The following is a 20,524-nucleotide window of genomic DNA, read 5'->3' on the forward strand; positions in this document are numbered from 1 at the left end:
CTTCACATCTGTGATCTCCAAAATGTGAGAATTTGGGCAAGAGCTGTAACATGCAACCATTTCTCAGTGTCACCTGTGGCGTCGGTGGCTGTGACATCAACGGTGTGTCCCAGGATGAGATTGAGACAGTCCAGGTGTCCTCTGGTAGCCGCCAAATGGAACCTGCAGAGTATCAGTACCAGAGACGGTGTGAACGTCAAAACAAGCCATCGGGTGAAGGAGGGTGGAAGGGTGAAATATGGAGCGAGGGAAGAGTGCAAAGTGAAGCTGAGCCCTCTGGATAATGGCCAAGTCAGCATTCTTAGAGACTGGCGGGCTAGGACCCATACCACTGTGAGCACAATGCCCTCAGCAATACAAGTGGGTGAGATAATGAACAAGCACCCATGAGGTTTGGATGAGCTACACATCCCGATGCCAATCCTGAAGAGGATGACATGGCATCAATCTGTACAGTACAAGACCCACTGCCGGGTGAATCAACAAAGCCCCTGCTATACAGTCGTTGTCACCTGATAGCAAAACCTGATGTAGTGACAACTCGAGTTGTTTTTTAGCCCCCTTTATACATGTGATCGACCCCCCCCCCCCCACACACACACACACACACAAAAAAGAACAGTCTCTACTTGGCACATTGCCCAGGAGCAGGGGCAAAAGTTTGTGTGTGTAAGCCAATACCACCAGAGGCTCCAGAACCTATTTATGCATTAAGTGCAAGAAAGCCTATAAGGAGCCAGACGGACTGTCACCTCACTGCAGGCGGTGTGCTATTAAAAGCAGTGTTGATGATGTCCAAGGATGATGCTGGAGCTAGGCCTTGGTAATGACTGAAGGCCCCAGGCGATAGGACAACCAACATTAGGAGAACCTTTGTATTGTCCAACAGGTTGTGGTCACAAGGTGACATTAACTTAAGAGTGTTTGGTGACTCAGTCAGCAGTCTGTGGCTGGTTTTCTAATGGCTTTACTCTGGGATGCTAATAGCATGAGGCTTTAAAAAAAAAAAAAAAAACTATTAGCCCAAATTAAATAATTTGTTAGTCTGGGTTTCTCTGCTTGAGTTTACACGGTTTGAACACAGGTCCAATGACAGTTTACCCATTAGCTGACACTCTCCAACAACATACTAATAAGTGGTTGCCTGCTGACCCCAGTAGCTTAAAGCTTTAAAATTGAAGAATTTATCTAGTCACATAGTGTAGGGGGCCTAAATAAATTTAATGTTTGTCCTAAACTCTCATATTCAAATCATGTGGTTATTCACAGCATTAGCATTTATATTATTTGGCCAAAGGTGTGTGGGCATCCACTCAGTATGTGGACTCCAACTTGTCAAACATCGCTTTCCAAAATAATATCAGTATGGAGTTGGTCCCCACTTTACTTCTGGAACTGCTTCCATAAGACAAAATACAGTATACACTGTGGCCAATAGTATGTGTTATACATGTTCCTACCCCCCCCCCCCCCCCAATACAGTATACACTGTGGCCAACAGTATGTGTTATACATGTTGACAGATTGTGTGAGCAGAGTACAGTAATTAAAATGAAAACATGACCTATGAGTAATCCCAGACTAACTATTCAAAGTCGAACAGACAGCCTTGGATGTTAGATATTAGCAAAGCTGATAGAGATGGACAACTGGGCAAAGCAGAATCACTTGCTGATGTCACAAAAATGGCATGTCAGCCATTGGAAAGAACAATTAGATACAGGAGGCTCAACAAAGGAACTTGTCAGGGTCTGTCACTCAAATGAGGAAAGAAAAGCACAATGTTAAAATGCCAATACAATGTGCTGCCATCTCTAGAATGGATAATTTTTATGACAAAAGTTTGAATCTCCCTGTTCCTTGTCGCTCTTCTTCAGTCAGTGATGAACTGCTCTGGAACTTGATTTAACACAAGGATAGAAGTTCTCTAGCTGGGTGGTGAGTAGACGGCCACAGTCCTCCAGTAGCGTTAGACATAAGGCCATCTGGGAGTTCTGCCAGGTCATTAGTATGTCACTCAGTTCTGACATCCTATGGGTGATATGATTATAGGCTAAAGAGTCTGAGAGCAAGTAGAAATATGAATAAAAACTGTATTTAATAGTACACACTGCAGTGCAGAAGGACATTTTCAGAAGGCTAAACCCACATTTCTTTCTGTGGCTGAGTTATTGATTAAGTCAGTTCCTTGAATTCTGAGACCTTTGATGGTGGATGTCAGTTGCTTTATTGTCAAGACTATCCTCCAAGTAACCTTGTATACAACCCCAATCCCAGTCTTAAAATCAACTACGAAGACAAAAGCAGAGAGCATTTGACTGTTGCAAATGGTGCAACAAACCAGGCTGGTCTAAAGTATGATCATGTGACTACCGATTTGACTTCTGGTGGAAGGCTCTATTGAGATGAACAGTCAGTTCACCACACAAATGTATTTACTGTAAGTCACTTTGGATAAAATATCTGCTAAATGACTTCATATGTAAATGTTAACGCTAGCTGATCTGTCACTATTCAGGCAGAGGTATGAGACATTACGCTAAGCTTTCTATGTTGTATTAGTTCTTTCCTGAGTGCTAATCCTTTATCAGCTATGACAACAAAATGAGCCGGTGCTCCCGCTAAGCTACCCACCAATATCCGGTTGGCTGAATTAATATTTTGGGTAGCCCTCTGTCCTCAGCCTGATCTCTCAACAGAGCAGTTACAGGGCTCAATACATGATTTCAGGGAGGGGAGGATGTTTTGACTACACTATGGGAAAGACCAGTTGGGTCAAAACTGTATCAGCAAATGTAAGGGTTGTTTCATATTTAAACAGAACTGTTTCATATTTGGCAGCCAACCAAAAGCAATAAAGATGACAAGTGTGCATCCTAAGTTGGGCCACTTGTCTTTAGCACAACAAGCTCGGTTTTTCTACACTGTTTATAGGCGTGGTGTCTTTGACACACTTGGAAAGTCACTAGGAAATTCTAACAGCCTATTATGAGACAAGCCCTTTTCTTACATCAGAAATAGAGTGAGGAAAAAACAGTTTGTCCCTGTGTATGTGTATGTTTGACACTGCCACAAGACAATTTCACACACTGATGAAAATACTCAGCGCTCCCGCTCCTTGGTCTCATGTTCGCTCGCCAGAAGTCTCAACAAAGCCGAGGGTCCAAATTAACCTGAAACTCGAATCAGACACTGACTACCTCTGGTAGAGATCTGGAGAGCCTAGTTAAATTTACATCAGGGAAAATGAAAAAAATTCTGACTTAACTTTTTATATAGAACTTAATGTGGTCTATTGGCAGACATTGACAAAGGCTCCAAGCTTATCAATTGTGAGGTGGCATTCAAATAAACAACTTGCAAAAAAAATAAAGGTAAACTAGGACATGCCAAGTTCATTCACAAACTGAATAAGATACAGTGGTCCTGACTACTAATTTCATACTGTAAAAACTAAGTGTGGAGGTAATGTATTAGTTTGGAGCAGTTTCCTGTCTGGAGTGTGAACCTCAGTTGTCCTCTATGATCAAACCACGTCAGGATAACAGTTAAATGTTTACCACAGGATTATGACCATACCTTTTATGTATGTGACCTCTATTCTGTAGCCATGAAAGCAGATTACATTTCACAACCCAAACTCAGAGGATGACGATTTGTAAAAGTCCACACATTCAAAAAGAAGTCGAATGTGTGAAGCAAAAAGTGGAAGCAAGCATTTCTATATACCATTTTATTTTTAAAAATCTTACCAAGGGAAATTCTTACTGCACTGGCAGCCAAATGTACTAGCTTTAAGCATAAGCAAGCTCATAACAAATATTTTCACTTAAATGTGATAAGGTCATTGTTGCAGTGTATTCAATTACACCATAACCTAATAATGAGCCGTCCAAAAATGTGGAGCGTTCATTGCAGTCTAGAAAGGAGACAGATGAGAGACGCTCAGCATTTTCAAACATGCTAAGCTCATTGAGATAAGGTTGTTAGTTTATAGACAGTGTTGTGTGTTTAGCGATGAGTCTAAGCATGTGTGTACATGAGTAACTATGTGCACAGTTATGCAAACTGAGTGGATACGTGCTCACTTGGCATATATATTAGAGTATGATGTGCTGTATGAATGTGTATCTTACCACGTGTATTGGTGCAAGTTTGTGTGTGTGCGTGCATGTACTTACGCCGAGCGGCCCTCCACATCCAGCTTGGAGGGGATTATGCCCTTCTTGCTGAGTACGGCCGCCACCTTGTCCACTTCCCCCCTCTCTACCGCCTTCATCAAGCGGTCGTCATACTTGTTCCAGTCCGTGTTCTGAGAAAACGACGTATGGAGAGTTATTCAAATAGATAAACAAACATAAGTGTAAATACCATGAACGCCCCCTCCCAGCCTGACATACATTTAGTCGGAACAGTTACAACCAGTTTGCGATTTTCAAAGATGGACACGGTTTGTCCATGTTTCACAACCACACATTCAGAACCCATTGAGACTTCTGTGAGTGGTGTGAAGGCTCAATAAATATGAGAGACATACTCATTGGTCGTGCCTACTGAGCATTTCATATTCCGTCAAAATGATTAGCAGCATGCTCTATTACTCTGTCAAACAGACATAAGACCTTTCTATTCAACAATAATGAATTTCAACAGAAAATAAAACATCTGGTCCAAGTTCATTATTTGACTTATTTTTTACATGTTTCTCTGTGTTGTACTGCCAAAAAATCCCATCACCACCAGAACTTATTACATTCAGTAAACAGTTGAATCAAAACTAGCAACTATTAGGCCGCTAAGGCAAAATAATGAGCTCCTACGCATTCCATAACTGTAGATTTTGGGACGTAGCTAAGCCATTCACGTGGCTTTGCCTCCAAAAAGTTCAGAACAAGTCATGGTCACAAGTTTTACGAAACACTTGAGTGTCGGTGGAATACCTACTATGTACACGGATGTGCATTTCAGCCAGCGACTCATTTTGGGTGAGTGCAACTGGTCTTTGCAGAAAGATGCTGCGAATGATGCCATGGTTCCGGTTTATAAGAATAAATTAATACAAAATCTAGAATGCTTGGGAAGGAGAACAAGGGGATGTTCCTCTTTTCAAACGAGGGCTCCTCTAGCTTTCTCGTCTCGACTTTGAGGAGGTGGACAAGAAGGAAAAGTTCCAGAAGACTTGTCTAAATGCACCCCAGCAGCTGACTGGTTCTGCCTGCGAGTTCATTACTGCACTGCAGTCTGAACAGGGGAGTTGAAGGAAAGAAAGAAAAGGCGTCGGTACAGGAGAGGTGGAGGTGAGAGAGCAGTGGGGCCAGCCCTGCCAGCCTTGGGACCAGCCCTGGCTGGCTACTGCAGCACCTCCCCTGAGGTAGTGTCAACTCAGCCTGGCTGGTTCTCCTCTACACGTTCAGTCCTCCTCTTTACTCCTCTCTTCTTTTTTCATTCACTTCCTTTCTTCTACTTTATATTCTTCTCTACACAGAGATCGGTGAAATTTCTCTTTCTTTCTCTCTCTCTCTCAACTCCTTTCTCCTAGTGGCTCTACTCCCAGTGTGACTTCTCTGTACGCCTGCCTGCTACTATCTCCACAGAACAGGGTGTTCCTCGGGCGTCGTCCTCTCTACCAAATGGCAAGGTCGCTCAACCCTCTGGGGTAAATATGTGAGCTCTCCCAGGTTTAAAATATCCCTGCGCCCCGGTAAACAGCGGCAGTGCAGACAGCCCCGCAGACTGGTTACCTCTTAAATTTTTGACCCTTCAACCTTTCTCCAATGACTGATAGGAAGACAGGGGCTAAGAATACATTCTGTGCATGCCTGCACCGTGAGTAATAGTGTGGGTCTATCACGGATGCCCCCCCAAAACAAGGCCAGCCAGAAAGGAACCATGTTGGTGTCCACCCCTCTCTCCCTCCCGCATCTGAAAATATTGGCCTATGAAGAGACGGGAGATTAAGGTTTGCACATTTGAACAGGTTATGGCACTGTCTAAAACTGAGCGATGTAGCAGCAGGCACAGGCGCTGATCCCTGCCTGCCACACGGTAGCAGGATAAGGTGTCAGCTTTTTTACAATTAGCTGTCTGGGAGTGCACTGCACCCGCCTCCCCTGTTTGAATGTACGTGGTGAACATCAAACTTAACTGTCTAGTTCTATTTCCAACAGAAGACGTCATGTTTTTTTTGCTGTTGAGGTGTAAAATAAAAGGGGGTATAGACTGAGGGATAGGAGGGTTGAGGGCTGTATTAGCTGGGTTGGTGCTCAGGTTACGAGCTGCTGCCAGACTGGCGTTAACAGAAAGGCGTTGCAATTCCCCGACCATGCAAAAAAAATAACTCACACAGCTTGAAGACAAAGACACCCAACTGGGACCTGGCCATACACAGGGGGCATAGAATATCTAATCAAATATCTCCAAAAAGGGCCTGTGTGATGTTTTTGGTTTTGATGCAGTTTATGGGACCAATTGGATATATATAAATATTTCATATTTAGACAGGAAATTAAGCAAATGAAAACAAATGTAAAAGATCTAGATTTCTGTATCGATTTGCTGCAGATTTGTACTTATCCACAAACACTTTCAAAGCGTACACAAGCAATCATATTGGAGTTGGGATGCACAGCCAAGAATGGCTCCACTGCTGCCCCCCTCCCCCCCCCCTCAGGGTCGCACTTGACACCGATTCATGACGGCCATACCCACAGGCTAAATCTTATCCTGACACCTTTGTATCCCTGCCCTCTCTCTACTGCTAGACACACCTGACAGATTAAATCATTGGACAAACATATCCGGTGACCTGCTCCAATGTCTGAGTGGTGAAAAATGAAAATCAGGCTGGTCATTCTGATTCTCCACACGTTGGCAGTACCTGATTTAAAGCTAGTATGAACTGCTTTGTGAAACTAAGCTGAGAGACTCCGCTTGGTGCTTAGCAACAGTGATTTTACACATCTGTAATCTGACCGTGGTTTGGACCCGCACGGATTTGATTTGCATTCAGAACAGAATAGGCCTTAGTGTCAGCTAACAATGGAAATTCAGATGAGAATTTATCACATTGCTGATATCTTAACAATACTTTCTGATGTAAACAAGCAGCAAGTCAGTCAGGATTATTTATAGACAGAGAGAGAGGGTGTGGAGGGGGATATCGGAGCTCACAAGTTCTTCCACCTAGCAACTCTCTAAACGTCACCTCTCAACACAAATTCAAAAATATCACCCTGGGCGGGGGGAATGGGCCTCAAACTGAGGGCACCCATTATTCTTTTGTTGTGTTCACATATTGGCTTGTTACACAAACAGAGCTGCATGCCAGTGGAAATATCTCACTGGAGTGGACGTGGTCCAACCAGCATCTGTGATTGCTGCAACCTATCAAGGACGGGCAGCAAAAGCTGTCATTGTGCTTTTCAAAAATAAGTGGGGAGTTGGGGGTGAAAAAACAATAAACAAAAGCAAAGAGTGGAGAAGGAGGGGGCATCCAGTAAAGAATTCACTCCGTAAAGTGTAGAGTTTACTATGCAACTCTGAAGGAAAACAAGAACATTCATGGACAAGAACGCAATGAGTCAGGTGGCTGAGCGGTTAGAGAATCGGGCTAGTAATCAAAAGGTCGCTGGTTCGATTCCCGGCCGTGCAAAATGACGTTGTGTCCTTGGGCAAGGCACTTCACCCTAATTGCCTCGGGGGAATGTCCCTGTACTAACTGTAAATCGCTCTGGATAAGAGCGTCTGCTAAATGACTAAATGTAAATGTAAGGAGACATGCAGGATAACAAGAACTTTACTTAAATAAAACAGGAACACGGCAGGATCCTCACATAGACATAGAAGTAAATATCTAAATAGATCCGACAATGACTGACTGCAAAACCGGGACTTAAATACAAGGTGAAAGGACGCATTAATGAGCAAACCGAAAACTCAACAAGAAACAGGTGAAGGCAATCAGGCAGCGAAACACAAGGGCAGGGAAAACCATAATCTACACTAAACGTGAAACACAGGCACAGCTGTGGCTCTGACAATTTTCATGTTAATGGCCTAAAATACCAAAACATTTCATGAAAGCACCTACACAAACTGAAAAGCAACTCGTTGATTCAACAAATGACATTTTTTCAGAAAACAATTAAGCACTAATAATGGAGGTATTTAGCATTAATTACCTTGACCCACGCACATAACGGTTTATATTTACATTTAGTCATTTAGCAGATGCTCTTATCCAGAGCGACTTACAGTTACAGGGACATTCCCCAATGTAAGTAGGGTGAATTGCCCTGCCCAAGGACACAATGTCATTTTGCACGGCAACCTTCTGATTAATAGCCCGATTTCCTAACCGAATCAAACACATGTACTTTAATATATTGGACTACGGTTGGATTTAGTGCATTTTTAAACTATACAACATTTATTATGACAGTTATTTCACTAAACATATATTGAATTACTCAGTTCTGGTGAAGGGACATCTCTAGTGGAAAAGCCTGAGTAGTGCTCCTGTTAGCGGTAGCAGCTGCAGCCCATTTTCTCTCAGACTTAACGGTAGATTGCTGATACTAGTCACCCGTTTAGAAAATGGGAATTTAGTTTTGCAAGATTAAAACATGCATTAAACTGATTTGGGGAGTTGTGAAATGGTGTAATAGCCTAAGCATTTAAAGGCTATGCAACACCTGTGACATCGTCCGGAAGGGTTCAGTGTGGCTGAGAAGTCTCGAGAGCAACACAGCAAGACTGAAAGCATGGACTACGGATCTGTCATTACTGAGCTGGCAAATTGATGCTTTAATTAGCAAGTTGGCGACCAAGGGCCAAGTTTCCAGGGGTGGGGAGAGACACCTAAGTGGTGGAATGCAGCCGCCATTGCCTGCAGCTAAAGAAAGAGCCACTCTCACTGGGCAGAGCTGACTCCAAGGGGGGCAGGCTCAGACAGACACCCCCCACCCACCTTCCCCTCAGTGGTGAGTGACAGCCTGCGAGGCCCCACCCCCACGAGATTCTTACATCAGGAGAAGAGGAGGTCGGGGGTTGTAGTCTCATTTTATTTGTAAACTGCAGAGACTACATTTTTGTCCGGGTACCTGCTTTATTCAACAATACGTGTTGATTCCATTTCCAAAACCATTAAAAAGCAGTGTTTTCCATACCATTATATTAGGGGGGCACCCCACCCCCCCAACGGCATCCCCCACCCCCTCTGGAAGGTCAAGTTTTTTTTATAATTATTATTTTAGCGCCAGATCACAAAATAAGTCATTTAAGGTCACCTTTCCTATAAAACATGTCTATAGCTTGCTTTTTTATTAAACAAACTAGATGCCGACGCCCCCCCCCCCCCCCCCCCCAAAGCTGTAAACCTAGGGGAAACACTGAAAAGGGTTGTTTCCAAGATATCTAGAACCCATTACAAGACTAACCCATTAATACAGTCAACCACAACAACATTACTTCAAAAAACAACCTTGAGAGCAAAACCTCAAAGACAACCTGAAATATTAGAAACATAAAAGATTATTTTGCACAATAATCAAGAGTGATTCTAGCTTGCTATTCTACACAAATACCCAGACAGATGGTGGGTGACTCAATATAGAACTGTCTGAAGATATTGAAGGATTCCGAAGGTCGATTAGTGAGTGAGAGCCCCTGAGGTAAACTGGAGATGCATCACTACATACAAGGGCTTTTCCAAGATGGGCTCTAAAGGCGGCGGCCAGCTGCATTTTAACATTCTTCTTTGGGATCTTTGACCCAGAGGGCAGGACTCGTCCTTGCTATTTCTCCTCACTTCCGACTTCCACTTCAGGTCGAGGGATCTGCTGTCTCCCCAATGGCCAACTGCCACATTGACCTCTTTGCCAAATGCATGACATCATAAAACAGGTGTCCATGAAATAATGGAACCCATTTTCAGAAACCTCCATTTGAAGGTATAGTTGAAGTTTTAAAGAGGAGTCTGGTTTTTAAGTATTTGAAGTAGACATGATATTGACTTGGAAGTTACTTAGTTGAGCACACATACTGTACAGGTTGATTCTTGTAATTTAATAATGATGTGTCAACAATAAACAAACATATAGATTAGGGGGTAGCAAAATAACTTAAATCAAGTCAGATTCAAGCCAGTTTTTCCATCAACAGTTTCCAAGCTACATATCAAATCAGCCCTTATGTCTTGCAAATGACAGTTGGAGATAAGTTAGTAGCTTATCAGGAAAAGCAAGGTAAACAGCCTTTGGAAAGAACCCTTTATAAATATGTTATCAACCGCAGCTAAGCATAGCTACATAAAAAGCCATGATGGAGCTGACAAGGCGTTAATCTAGTCTGACTTGAAAAGAACCGAGAGGAATAACAATAAGGGCATGTGAGCCTATTTCTTTTAAATGAAAGTAAAATCGAACGGACGAGTGAGCTTCCAAATCAAGGAGCTCACAATATTTTTGCCAAGGACATCTTTAATTCCCAGGCAGTTCTGTGACATTGATGCATGAAAGGGGCACAGACATGATGAGGATGAGGAAGATAAGGATGAAGGGGATACAGGTGGAAGATCACTAGTAATACAATGCCCAACCATAGATGCTGTAAGGTCTGGGGAAGGAGGGTTGCCAAGAATTCTTTATTAGTACTGTATAGTCACTTCCTGCTTGGCAAGAATACAGCGGCTGACAAATGAATGAAATCTGTCAAGAAGTATGTCATTGTGTATTTACACGTTTGGTAGTTAAAGATGCTGTAAAGCAAATTCCATTATTTCCTTTCAGTAGATTATATGTGTGAGAAATTAGGTGCTGAAAGCATGTGCAAAGCTCTAAAACTTTGTTGCACTGAAATGTGGAGTTAGACCGTTGAACAGTTTCTCTTCCGTTTTCAGCTCAGGTTTTGTATAGGCGGGGCAAACCCCAACCTATCTACGTCACAGCCACCCATCTACATCAGATCACAGACGGTTGCATTCTGTTACTCAGCTGGTACGATGCAAAGACAAAGTAATGAACGCATAGAACACTCAGAGACTGCAGGTAGGTCTGTTCTGATTTCTGCAATTGATTTAGCTAGTGTTGCTAAATTCAATACATTCTAATTTTACATACTTGTCTGTTTTTTTTCATTCAAATTTGGATGGGTAGTTAACAACACATTCTTCTGTGGTGTGATGAACTTAAAACTCATTTTCAATTCCACTTTATAGCATTTTTTTGTGTAAATATATATGGTAAATTAATCATTATTGTTTGCTTACTACTATCATCTTTAAAGCAAAAAATAACACATTGATGCATGCTTGTTTTTATCGTTTGCTCCTACAGATCCAAGTGCCTTAACAATGAAGTCACCAGCCACCAATGATCACAGCCCTCACCCAGCAACAGGGTCAGACAGCTGTAGCCAAAACAATAAATATATATTTTTTTAAAACAACAACTCTAAACTCTCCTGTAAAAAAATTCCATGTAATAATTCCACTGATGTTTTCTGTATCGGTGACTTGAGCTTTCTCCATAACCTACATATCAGAGCTGCAGATGTGTGGGGGCGTGGTCTCCATGCTTCAGGCTAGGGCATGAACACTACAACACGGGCTACAACATGAAGAGGAGTTGCTGAGGTCAACCAACCATTGTACAGGAAGCTCCTTGAGCGTCATTTGTTTCTCCATGCCCACATTTGGTAGTGTTGAAATGACTGGCATGTTGGTGCTTGGGTACACACACGGGGCGACGATCATTGTTTTGCCAGGAGCTACATGTCATGGCATTTACACACCCAGATATGCATGTGCTTTCTTCCACAAGAAAATAAAAACTGTATGTTGTTCAAGACCTATGACGTAAATAACATCTATGTAAAGACATTTAATTTAAGCCAGTTTTTACATTTATGCTGATTAGTTTACTATAAAAATACCTCAACTATGGCAAATGAGACATCGTTGATGAGGTGTAAAGAAAACTGGTATTGGCATAGAAACATTCCTCAGCAAGGAAGATGCTCAACAAGTATGGACTTGCTAACCAGTCATTATTTACTACACTTGATAGATGTAGTCAACAGACCTTCTGAAAACGTATTTCATTAAATATGTGATAAAAACATGTTAACGATATGATGCCAGGCTACAGCATTTTGTTTATGTCCAGAATACATTTTGGCCAACATATGAACATAAATAATACAGAGTACGCTTGGAGTTTTTTTTTTACTTCCCAGTGTTAAACTAATCTCTGGATACTTCAGAGCCTTGACCTGACCATGGTGTGTCTCCATCTCCTCAACAGAGGGCAGCACTGTGTGAGTCACAACAAAATCCCAGCAAATACCAAAACATGGGCCCCCTAACTGAAGAGAATGCAAGGATTGCTCCTTGAGGGTTTAGGTTGGTTGAGGGGCAGTTCTATGGGCATATATGAAGCCCTCTGTGACATGCTTGCGTGTAAAAAGGGCCTATACAAATACATTTGATTTGATTGCTGTTTAGCATTCAATCCATGTTAGGGAATGAGCTCTCACCTTGAGTGTTTCTGAGAGCGAGTCTCTTTTTTCTGCATATCAGCTTTGTCTGGTATCCTTTCCAGAGTTTGTCTGTCATCAGCAGAATGGTGTTTGTGCTCATGTGGCTCTGCATGCCTCCACCCAACGCATGTGTGTGTGTGTGTGTGTGTGTGTGTGTGTGTGTGCAGTGCTGATGTCAGCTGGAGCCCATAGATTAGCCCTGGTCCCCCTTGCCTCTGTAATGCCCCCAATAGTGGTAATCCCCACCTCACATCCAGCACACACACCCATCCCCCCACATCCCTTCCCTTGCCATCCCTCCATCTATCTATTCCCCCCCAGGGTCTGAGCGTCACATCCCAACACAGCATGAGAAAGCAGTCTACTGGGGGATGACTTCATGGTCAGTCGGTGGAGCCAGACGTTAATCCTAAAAGGCACACTGTTTGGAGTATGGTTAAGCTGAGGGGTTCAACTTCGTGCTACTGTGCAGTCCAGTTGAGCGTGACCTCTACAACAAACCTCACTTGATTTTATCATGGTGGGTTTACTTTCCACTGCGGCCAATGCTAACAACATGGCAAATAAAGCTGTTGTTTTTGCCTCTAATGAACATGAACATGGATAGGGGGAGTTTCTGTTATTCTAACAATAAGTTTTGACAGGAAAGCCATCCAGCACGAACTGCATATTTACTAGTGTAGGCCAAACCAAATGTTTTGTTAAGAATCGTTAAACTGAAAATTAGAGCCTGTTATGCCCATGTAGTGTTCTCTTTTTACCTGTGAAAATTACTTTAAATTAACCAGTTCCCAAAGTCTAAACATTATACAATAAAGCATACTTAATCTATTACATGCTATTTGATACAATATAGGATATGATTTTGATAAATGATTCCTCATTTATTTGTTTAATTAACTCCTCTCCATTTTGTGGTAACTTTGTATGTATACAATATACAATGTAACAACACTGGAATGGAATGTGTCCAGGTAGAGTAACCTAACAACAGTTAGGCCATTGCAATAAACCAGGGAGACAAATGATTTAGGACACCAATTTCAACCGCTATTAAGAATGAATAACTTCAAAAGGTCAAGCTAGACAGATATTCTCACAGCATGCAAAACATCTTTCTAATTATTCATTTTAGTTGTGCTAATGTAGGCTTAATGAGATCTAATGCACACAGTGGGGATGGTGGTTGTGAAGGAATCTTTGGGAAATGTAAAACAATATTTTCATAAAGTGAGCATTTGGAATAAAACAAATGAGACCAAATAGCCTGTGTAGTGACTTACACAGGCCTACATAGATGATGGTTTGAGGCATCAGGATTAGTTTTTTGTTTAAGGAGAACTGTGCATTCAGAATCTAAGCCTTTATCAGGAAAAAAAACTTCCCTAAACAGGACCTTCCAAAGACTACTTCTGTTGGGACAACAATGTATCGATTCACTCCAAAGCTTCTTGAGGGGGAAGGGGGCTGTTCTTGATAGCACTGTGTTCCAACACTGGCACAGAGAAAGCGGGTGAGAGGAGAAGAGGAAAATGGATAGAAAGGGATAGACAATAGGGTTCCTGGGTTAATACAGTAGTTTCCTTGTCATATCATGTGGAAATAAAAAGGGGGCGAAGCCGGGGGATTTCCCATATGGAGAGCCCGGACAGATATGAGGCATCATGCCAACCAGACCTCTGACCAGGAACAAACTGAGACAAATAATGGCAAAGAACTGAGAAACCACACATTCGTGGATGTGAAAATAGTGTATTTTATGGAGTCCCAAAAACACAGGGAGAGGTTAACTCTGAACACATTTCATCAGTGGCAACAGCAGGATAATCATGCCTGGTGAGTTTGGCATGTCAGCAAGCTTCACCTCCCCACTCATTGAAAATGTGACCTGCATGTCTGTGGGCTCCTCTGTCTCTTGCAGGGGTCAGCCATTCAGCCCAGAACTGAGAGCTGTTAAACTTGATAGAAAGTCATTCAGGAGTTTATAGCCACTGCCACATTCTGGCAAACTTCAGACTGAGCGTAACATTCCAGTGGGCATACTTACATCCAGAGGTCCATACTTCAATATTCAAAACTTCAATAGTGAGAAACCTAGAAACCTTGTGAAATCCAATTTCCTCTACTTGTTTCTTCAATCTGTTTTCTGATACCCTGAGGGGATCCACTTTTTTTAAATGTCTGTTCAGTAGCTAGACAGAAAGGTAACCAAAGTATCTGTTCATGACCAGTTTTCTAGTTGTTGTTTCATTTCCCGGGACAACCTTGAAACATTTGAGAGGTTTCTCTATTGCCACAAAAGAACTGGCCCCGCCCACCACCCACCATCACCAACATCTTTCCCACTCACTGCTCTGTGTGCTGTAAAAAGATCCCACTTCAAGGGCAAGTCTCTTTCAGACATTTTGTCCATGGGGACCAGGAGAAGATTGTGTTGCGGGGGGAGGCAGGGCAGGAGTGGAGGACGGGAAGGACAAGACTAGAGGCAAGCAACAACAACAAAGCAAACAACAATACCAGAGAAAGAAAGCATGGACCTGTCACCGAAATCTCACTTCCAAGAAAAGACTCCCCACAAGGCCAAAACAGAATGCATTTCCCAAATGTTGCTTTCTGTAGGTCTAAGATTTAGGCATGTGGTCCCTATGGTTGTGGACCTACATTTAATACATTTGCATGGCATGTTATACTATCAAATGCAAGCATCAGTGCAGATATTTCTATTGGTGGCAAATACTTTAACAATCATTATGAATATTCCTTCTGTCATTCCTTCTGTCAGTTTGTTGAATTTATTAAATATATTCAATCAAAACTCTGGTATAATTTTAAATCATCTTATAATCATGAAATTCCTCATTAATAATCATGAATTGACATAAAAACAAAGACAACAATAATTGCCAAAATCCTAGAATTTCTGAAGAATTTAACCTGTGGTCTTTGGCAACTGATACTTGAAGCTTCATTGTCGTCTCACTTGAAGTCTACATCAGTATCGTTTGGTTTGTCACATTTGTGTTGAGATTAGACATCTAGTGATTTATGGAAGATCCAACATTACATTGTAAAATTTGGCAACTACTATACTGTGTAATTGCACTCAACCTTTTGCAACCAGATGAATGAACACAGAGCATCTAGGCTACATCAGTAACCTTAAAATCATACTTATCCAGTTTTCAACATACAGTCACACCTTAGGCTATATCGTCATCTGTGTCAAATTATTATACATTATGCTGCATATCATTACCTAATTCCTAGTACTTATAGACCTCAAGTTATATCCATAAAGTGTGCATTGGTCACCTTGGTTTGCTAGGTTGTGAGTTGACACCTTGAAAACCCACATAACCCATCTCCATGGAAAAATAAGCATATGGCTTAAAAACAAGCTTCCCTGTTCAGACAGCAAATGTTTACCTTCAAATTTGAATATCCTGAATAGCATATATACAAAAAACGTAATATCGTTTGACCACCAACACAGTTTTGTTACCAAGTACAGCTTTAAGCGAGGCGTCAATAAAATACTCTTTAAACTTAAATTGGAATTCAAGGCCAAAAGCAGCACAAAGACCAATTGCTTATAACAAAAAGTGTGGGCATTTGAGCACAAATGCCCTTTTCATCTGAACTCTCCCAATGGCTAGGCCTTAGAAGCTGATCCACAGTTACGCTCCGCATCATGTGCTTCCATGTGAAAAACTCATAAGAAACCTCATGAAAATAACAGTTCTCTGTAAAAAAAAAAAAGAAAAGAAAAAAAAAGAAATTTAACAAAAATATGAATAAAACACCATGCCTTGGGTGCCCCGGCAACTCACTAGATAAGTGCGCAGACCATGTAGGCTGAGGCCTTACCGCAGTGGCCTGGGTTCAAATCCGGCCTCAGACCTTTGCTGCTTGTCTTCTCTATACATCTGTCTCTATATCTTTCCTGTCACACTTTACTTAGGCTAGAAATGAATGAAAAATTCAAAAATATGTTTAAAGCACAATGCCTACCACACATTTGTTATGGTTTGTGTGTTGGCCAACAGGATTCTACAAAGTTGGAGAGTCTTGAATCTTACATCCAATGCCCTCCAAATAATCACTGAGGGTCATACAGAAACTATGTCCTTCTGTGGCCAATTGACCACATCCATTGGCACAGATTTAATCAGACATTTGCAATTCCTTTGAATGTTTGAGCTGCCTGCTTAACATTCAGGTGTTTTCAATGAAAAATTCCATAACAATCTTGTAAAAATATGGTATCAAGCACTTTACACTTAATTACCTGGACATGATGTTCCAAGAAATAGTGTGAAATGTTTGGAAACCACTTAATGTTGACAGTAAGTAGTTTACCTCAGAAAAGTTACAGTAGGTAACCCTAACGCAATACCTTTTAGTCCAAACACAAGAGAATCTCTGTCAAAATGGAGTGTAAACAGTAAGCCTACAGCTACCTTTGCCCCACAAACCTTAAATAAATCCTTAAAATCTTACATTAGGCCCAGTACAAAAAGCAGTGTGTGTGGAGAAAAATACATTGCACAACTAGTGGAAGGTATCCTGAAGTGACTGTAGTCTGGATGGGATTCAACTATTGTTCTCATTCCAGACTCTCTTCTGATACTCACAGCTGCTAAATCACTAGTAACATTTCCCTCTTTCCATGTCTCATCATGACTATTGACTTCAAATGACAAAAAACAGAAACTCAAAAGGTGTGGGTGTGTTTCTTTTTTACCACAGGCTTGCTTTGAAACTGGTTTGTGCTTTTCAATTTAAGGGTGGAAAACTAACAGAAATTACGGATGTAAAACACAAAGTCTGTCTTTCCTTATCACCATTTTACATACCTTGCTTGGGGTGAATGTAATAAAATTTAAAATGTTGGGGCTGCCCATGGTTTAAACTGCAACGTGTGACCATCAGTTGACATTGACACATACGGCAATGTGCAACTGTCCCGTCCACATGTATCCCTCATGAAAACCTTGCTTAAATGCCAATCATGTTTCACCCAACCTGAGGCCATGAGTAACTGATGACAGATTTGCACAATTTAACTACATTCAACAGTTTATATTTTCTGTACTCCATCTCCAACATCTCATTCATGACTGAAACTTATACTACAAGGCCTGAAGCAACTCAACTGCCATACAAAATAGCCACCATTATAGAATTCCTAAAACATACTTGTCTTTCTGGATTTGGCCCAAAACGTGTTCATGTGCCTTTATCATGGTAATTAGGCTACTATAGGGATAAAGGGCTTCTCACTGTCTACAGTTTTTTTTCACATAGCTACTGCTGCACTTAGTAGGATCTTAATGGTCACATCTAATGAAGGCACTTTGGACATTCAGCCCTTTGTAAATAAGAAGCTAGTCTGCTATGGGGGGGAATAGTTTGTGTGGGGACAATCCAATGTTAAGTCGTTGATTAGCAAAATCTAGGTAGTAAAGGGCCAGCATAAGAAAAGAATCAGGAAACAAGATTCGGCCTACTTCAGCGCATTGATAAGTGAAACATGCTCCTTCTTTATGGGACTGCTTATTCTGCACAGTTGAGTGCTCGGCACAGTTACATCACCGCCAACTGGATGTCGAGCTTAAACTACGTAAAAAAGGAAATCAATGGTCTACAATTGCCGACAACAATTACTTCCCGAAGTGGTACGACATTTTAATGTCTAACATTCCTGGGATTTAGTTGGGTTGGACCGAGTAAGTTTCATGACAGCTGTTTACAACATTGTTTTAAGACTTGTTATAGAGGCCATTAAACAATAGCCTTGGTGTAAAATAATGTAAACTATGTTTATGTTGAAAAGCTACTTTAATCGCATTTCCATCGCTTAGAAAAAAATGAACTTACTGTGATGGTAACCTCGTGTTTTTTCAGTCGATACTTCAGACTCTTCATTGTGGCTTCTTGTTTGATGATGTTATTGAATGTTAAAAATCGAATCGCCGAGATTAATTCTACCTATCTGGGAGTGAAACGTTGTCTTTAGGCAATCAAATAAACTTAAATCTCTCCTGACCACTGGACGTCGATTTCACCTGACTCCTCACCAGTGGACCTGTTCAAAATTGACCTTTTCTAAGCCAATGAGACTCAAATATGCGCAACACTCTCTAGTTTTAAACCAATCCGCTCTGATGGGAGGAACTTCCTTGTTCGATGAGGCATCGGTACTTTTGAGCAGTTGAGGCTAGATATCCTGGGACAGTGCATAGGACAACCTGAGCGTGGTGACGTCAATCTTTACCTGAGGGTGGAAGGATCCGGCCAGAAATATATAAACTGGCGGGATAAGTCTATAGGCTACTGTAGGGCCTGTTTTGCTTTGCCTTATTCGATCATTTATACGTGTCATTTTAAATATGGTTTGACGTAATAAAAGGAGCCAATTCAAGACAAGCACACAAAAGTTATGAGGAATTGTTTAGACTGTGTATAGGCCTATGTACAGTATCAAACAAGTTTGCAGCTATCTGTAAGAATGTCCTGTTCACATTAAAGGAGCATTTTCAATAAAAAGGAAAACAAAAACCGGCCTATCTAAAAGCAAAAGGGATAATGGTAATTAAAAAGAGGCACTGCTAACACCTAAATTGCCTTGTTATCATTTGTACAAAACAAACAGATGACAAGGTCAAAAACAATAGAGTAACTAAGTAGAAAAGGTTGCCCCCTTCTGGCCCTAAATGTGCACAAAGGCCCTGCTACTTTGAGATGTCTTGCCATTTACAAATGTATCTGGCATAATAAGCAAAGAATAAGCACAATTCTGTGTTACTTCCAAGATAAGGAAGCATACTATTTCAGTATTAAAATATCAAGGAATTAAACAGGCTAGTGGCTGTACAACATCATTTCACAATGCACACATGCAAGAACAAAATGAATCACAGAACAAGGAAAAGGACAATATTTTTTCAGTATCAGCCAACTCAAAGGAAATACATTTAATTGGGGACCCACAAAAGGTCATGATTGCCCCTAGGTATCCTAGTGGAAGTTATAACACCGAGCAATTAAAGCAAGCTCGCTCTGGATAAGAGCGTCTGCTAAATGTAAATGTAAATTAGACAAGACAGAGTACCTTGTTTTTAGTTTTTTTTCTTCAAATCCTCATTCGCATGCTGAAAATTAGCCTGTGCTAGAAATGTGCCCTGGAGCCATAATATACTTGTGATGAAACAAGTATGAAAATGTGATTAAAAATGTGGGTTTAGAAACTAAACATATGATGCTATGAAGGGCTCAATAGTAAAAAAATAAATAAAAAAACATCATCAGTATCAGCACTACTTAAAGTTAAATAATTTTCTTCATCTATTTTGATTGTGAGAAATTTAAATACATTATTATAACATTAAAGGGTCTCCTGTCACATTAACATAAACACTTAATAAATAATAAAATGTATGACATACATTAGTCACCATATAATGACTTTACCTACATTAAGATTCTAGTTATACTGCTATGCATACACATTCTCATTTATCTATGTCCGGAGTGTAGCTCTCAGTTTTCATAGCAACAGTGTTGCCATGGATTCCTCATAGCATTGCCATAGGTTCACAATTAGTATTAGTAGATTGAACCTGTATGCATTGCCTTCCTACCAATATGACATAATTGTTGCAATTGGATGTCCACAGAAAAAAACCTTTGTAAACAGGTTAAATCAAGCAAATAACCTTCAAAATAGAAACAATCTAGGGTCATATTATGGATCCCTGCTCTGTAATTACGGCCAGCAAATCTGGATGTAGTTGATGCCAGGATAATGCTACATACCAGAGGAGAGTGCCCAATGTTTACACTGAAGTAGTGTACAGTTGTACTCTATTTCAGTGTACAACAGTTTGATGGAGAAGGGATAATGATCAATTCCATATTAATGCATATGGTTGAAGAATGGGATGTCCAACAAGCTCATATAGGTGTGACAGTCAGGTGCCTACAT

The 20,524-nt window shown here is 41.1% G+C and overlaps 1 protein-coding gene across 4 annotated transcripts in view; it reads right to left on the reverse strand.

The window, feature by feature from the left end:
* Positions 1 to 18,601, reverse strand: part of uacab (uveal autoantigen with coiled-coil domains and ankyrin repeats b) — a 30,624-nt gene extending 12,023 nt beyond the window's left edge. For 2 of the 4 annotated variants that reach the window (XM_067248678.1, XM_067248676.1), the window contains exons 1-3: positions 4,945 to 5,614; positions 4,182 to 4,312; positions 74 to 162 (exon numbers count right to left, since the gene is read on the reverse strand). In XM_067248678.1, coding sequence (XP_067104779.1) covers positions 74 to 162; positions 4,182 to 4,312; positions 4,945 to 5,031 — 307 coding nt within the window. In that variant the 5' untranslated portion in view covers positions 5,032 to 5,614. Of the gene's footprint in view, positions 1 to 73; positions 163 to 4,181; positions 4,313 to 4,944; positions 5,615 to 18,417 lie in introns of those variants that run through there. The other 2 variants (XM_067248677.1, XM_067248679.1) reach the window with 2 other exon arrangements.
* Positions 18,602 to 20,524: the final 1,923 nt, after the last annotated feature.

This window comes from Osmerus mordax, chromosome 13 (assembly GCF_038355195.1).
Source record: "Osmerus mordax isolate fOsmMor3 chromosome 13, fOsmMor3.pri, whole genome shotgun sequence".
NCBI lineage: Eukaryota > Metazoa > Chordata > Actinopteri > Osmeriformes > Osmeridae > Osmerus > Osmerus mordax.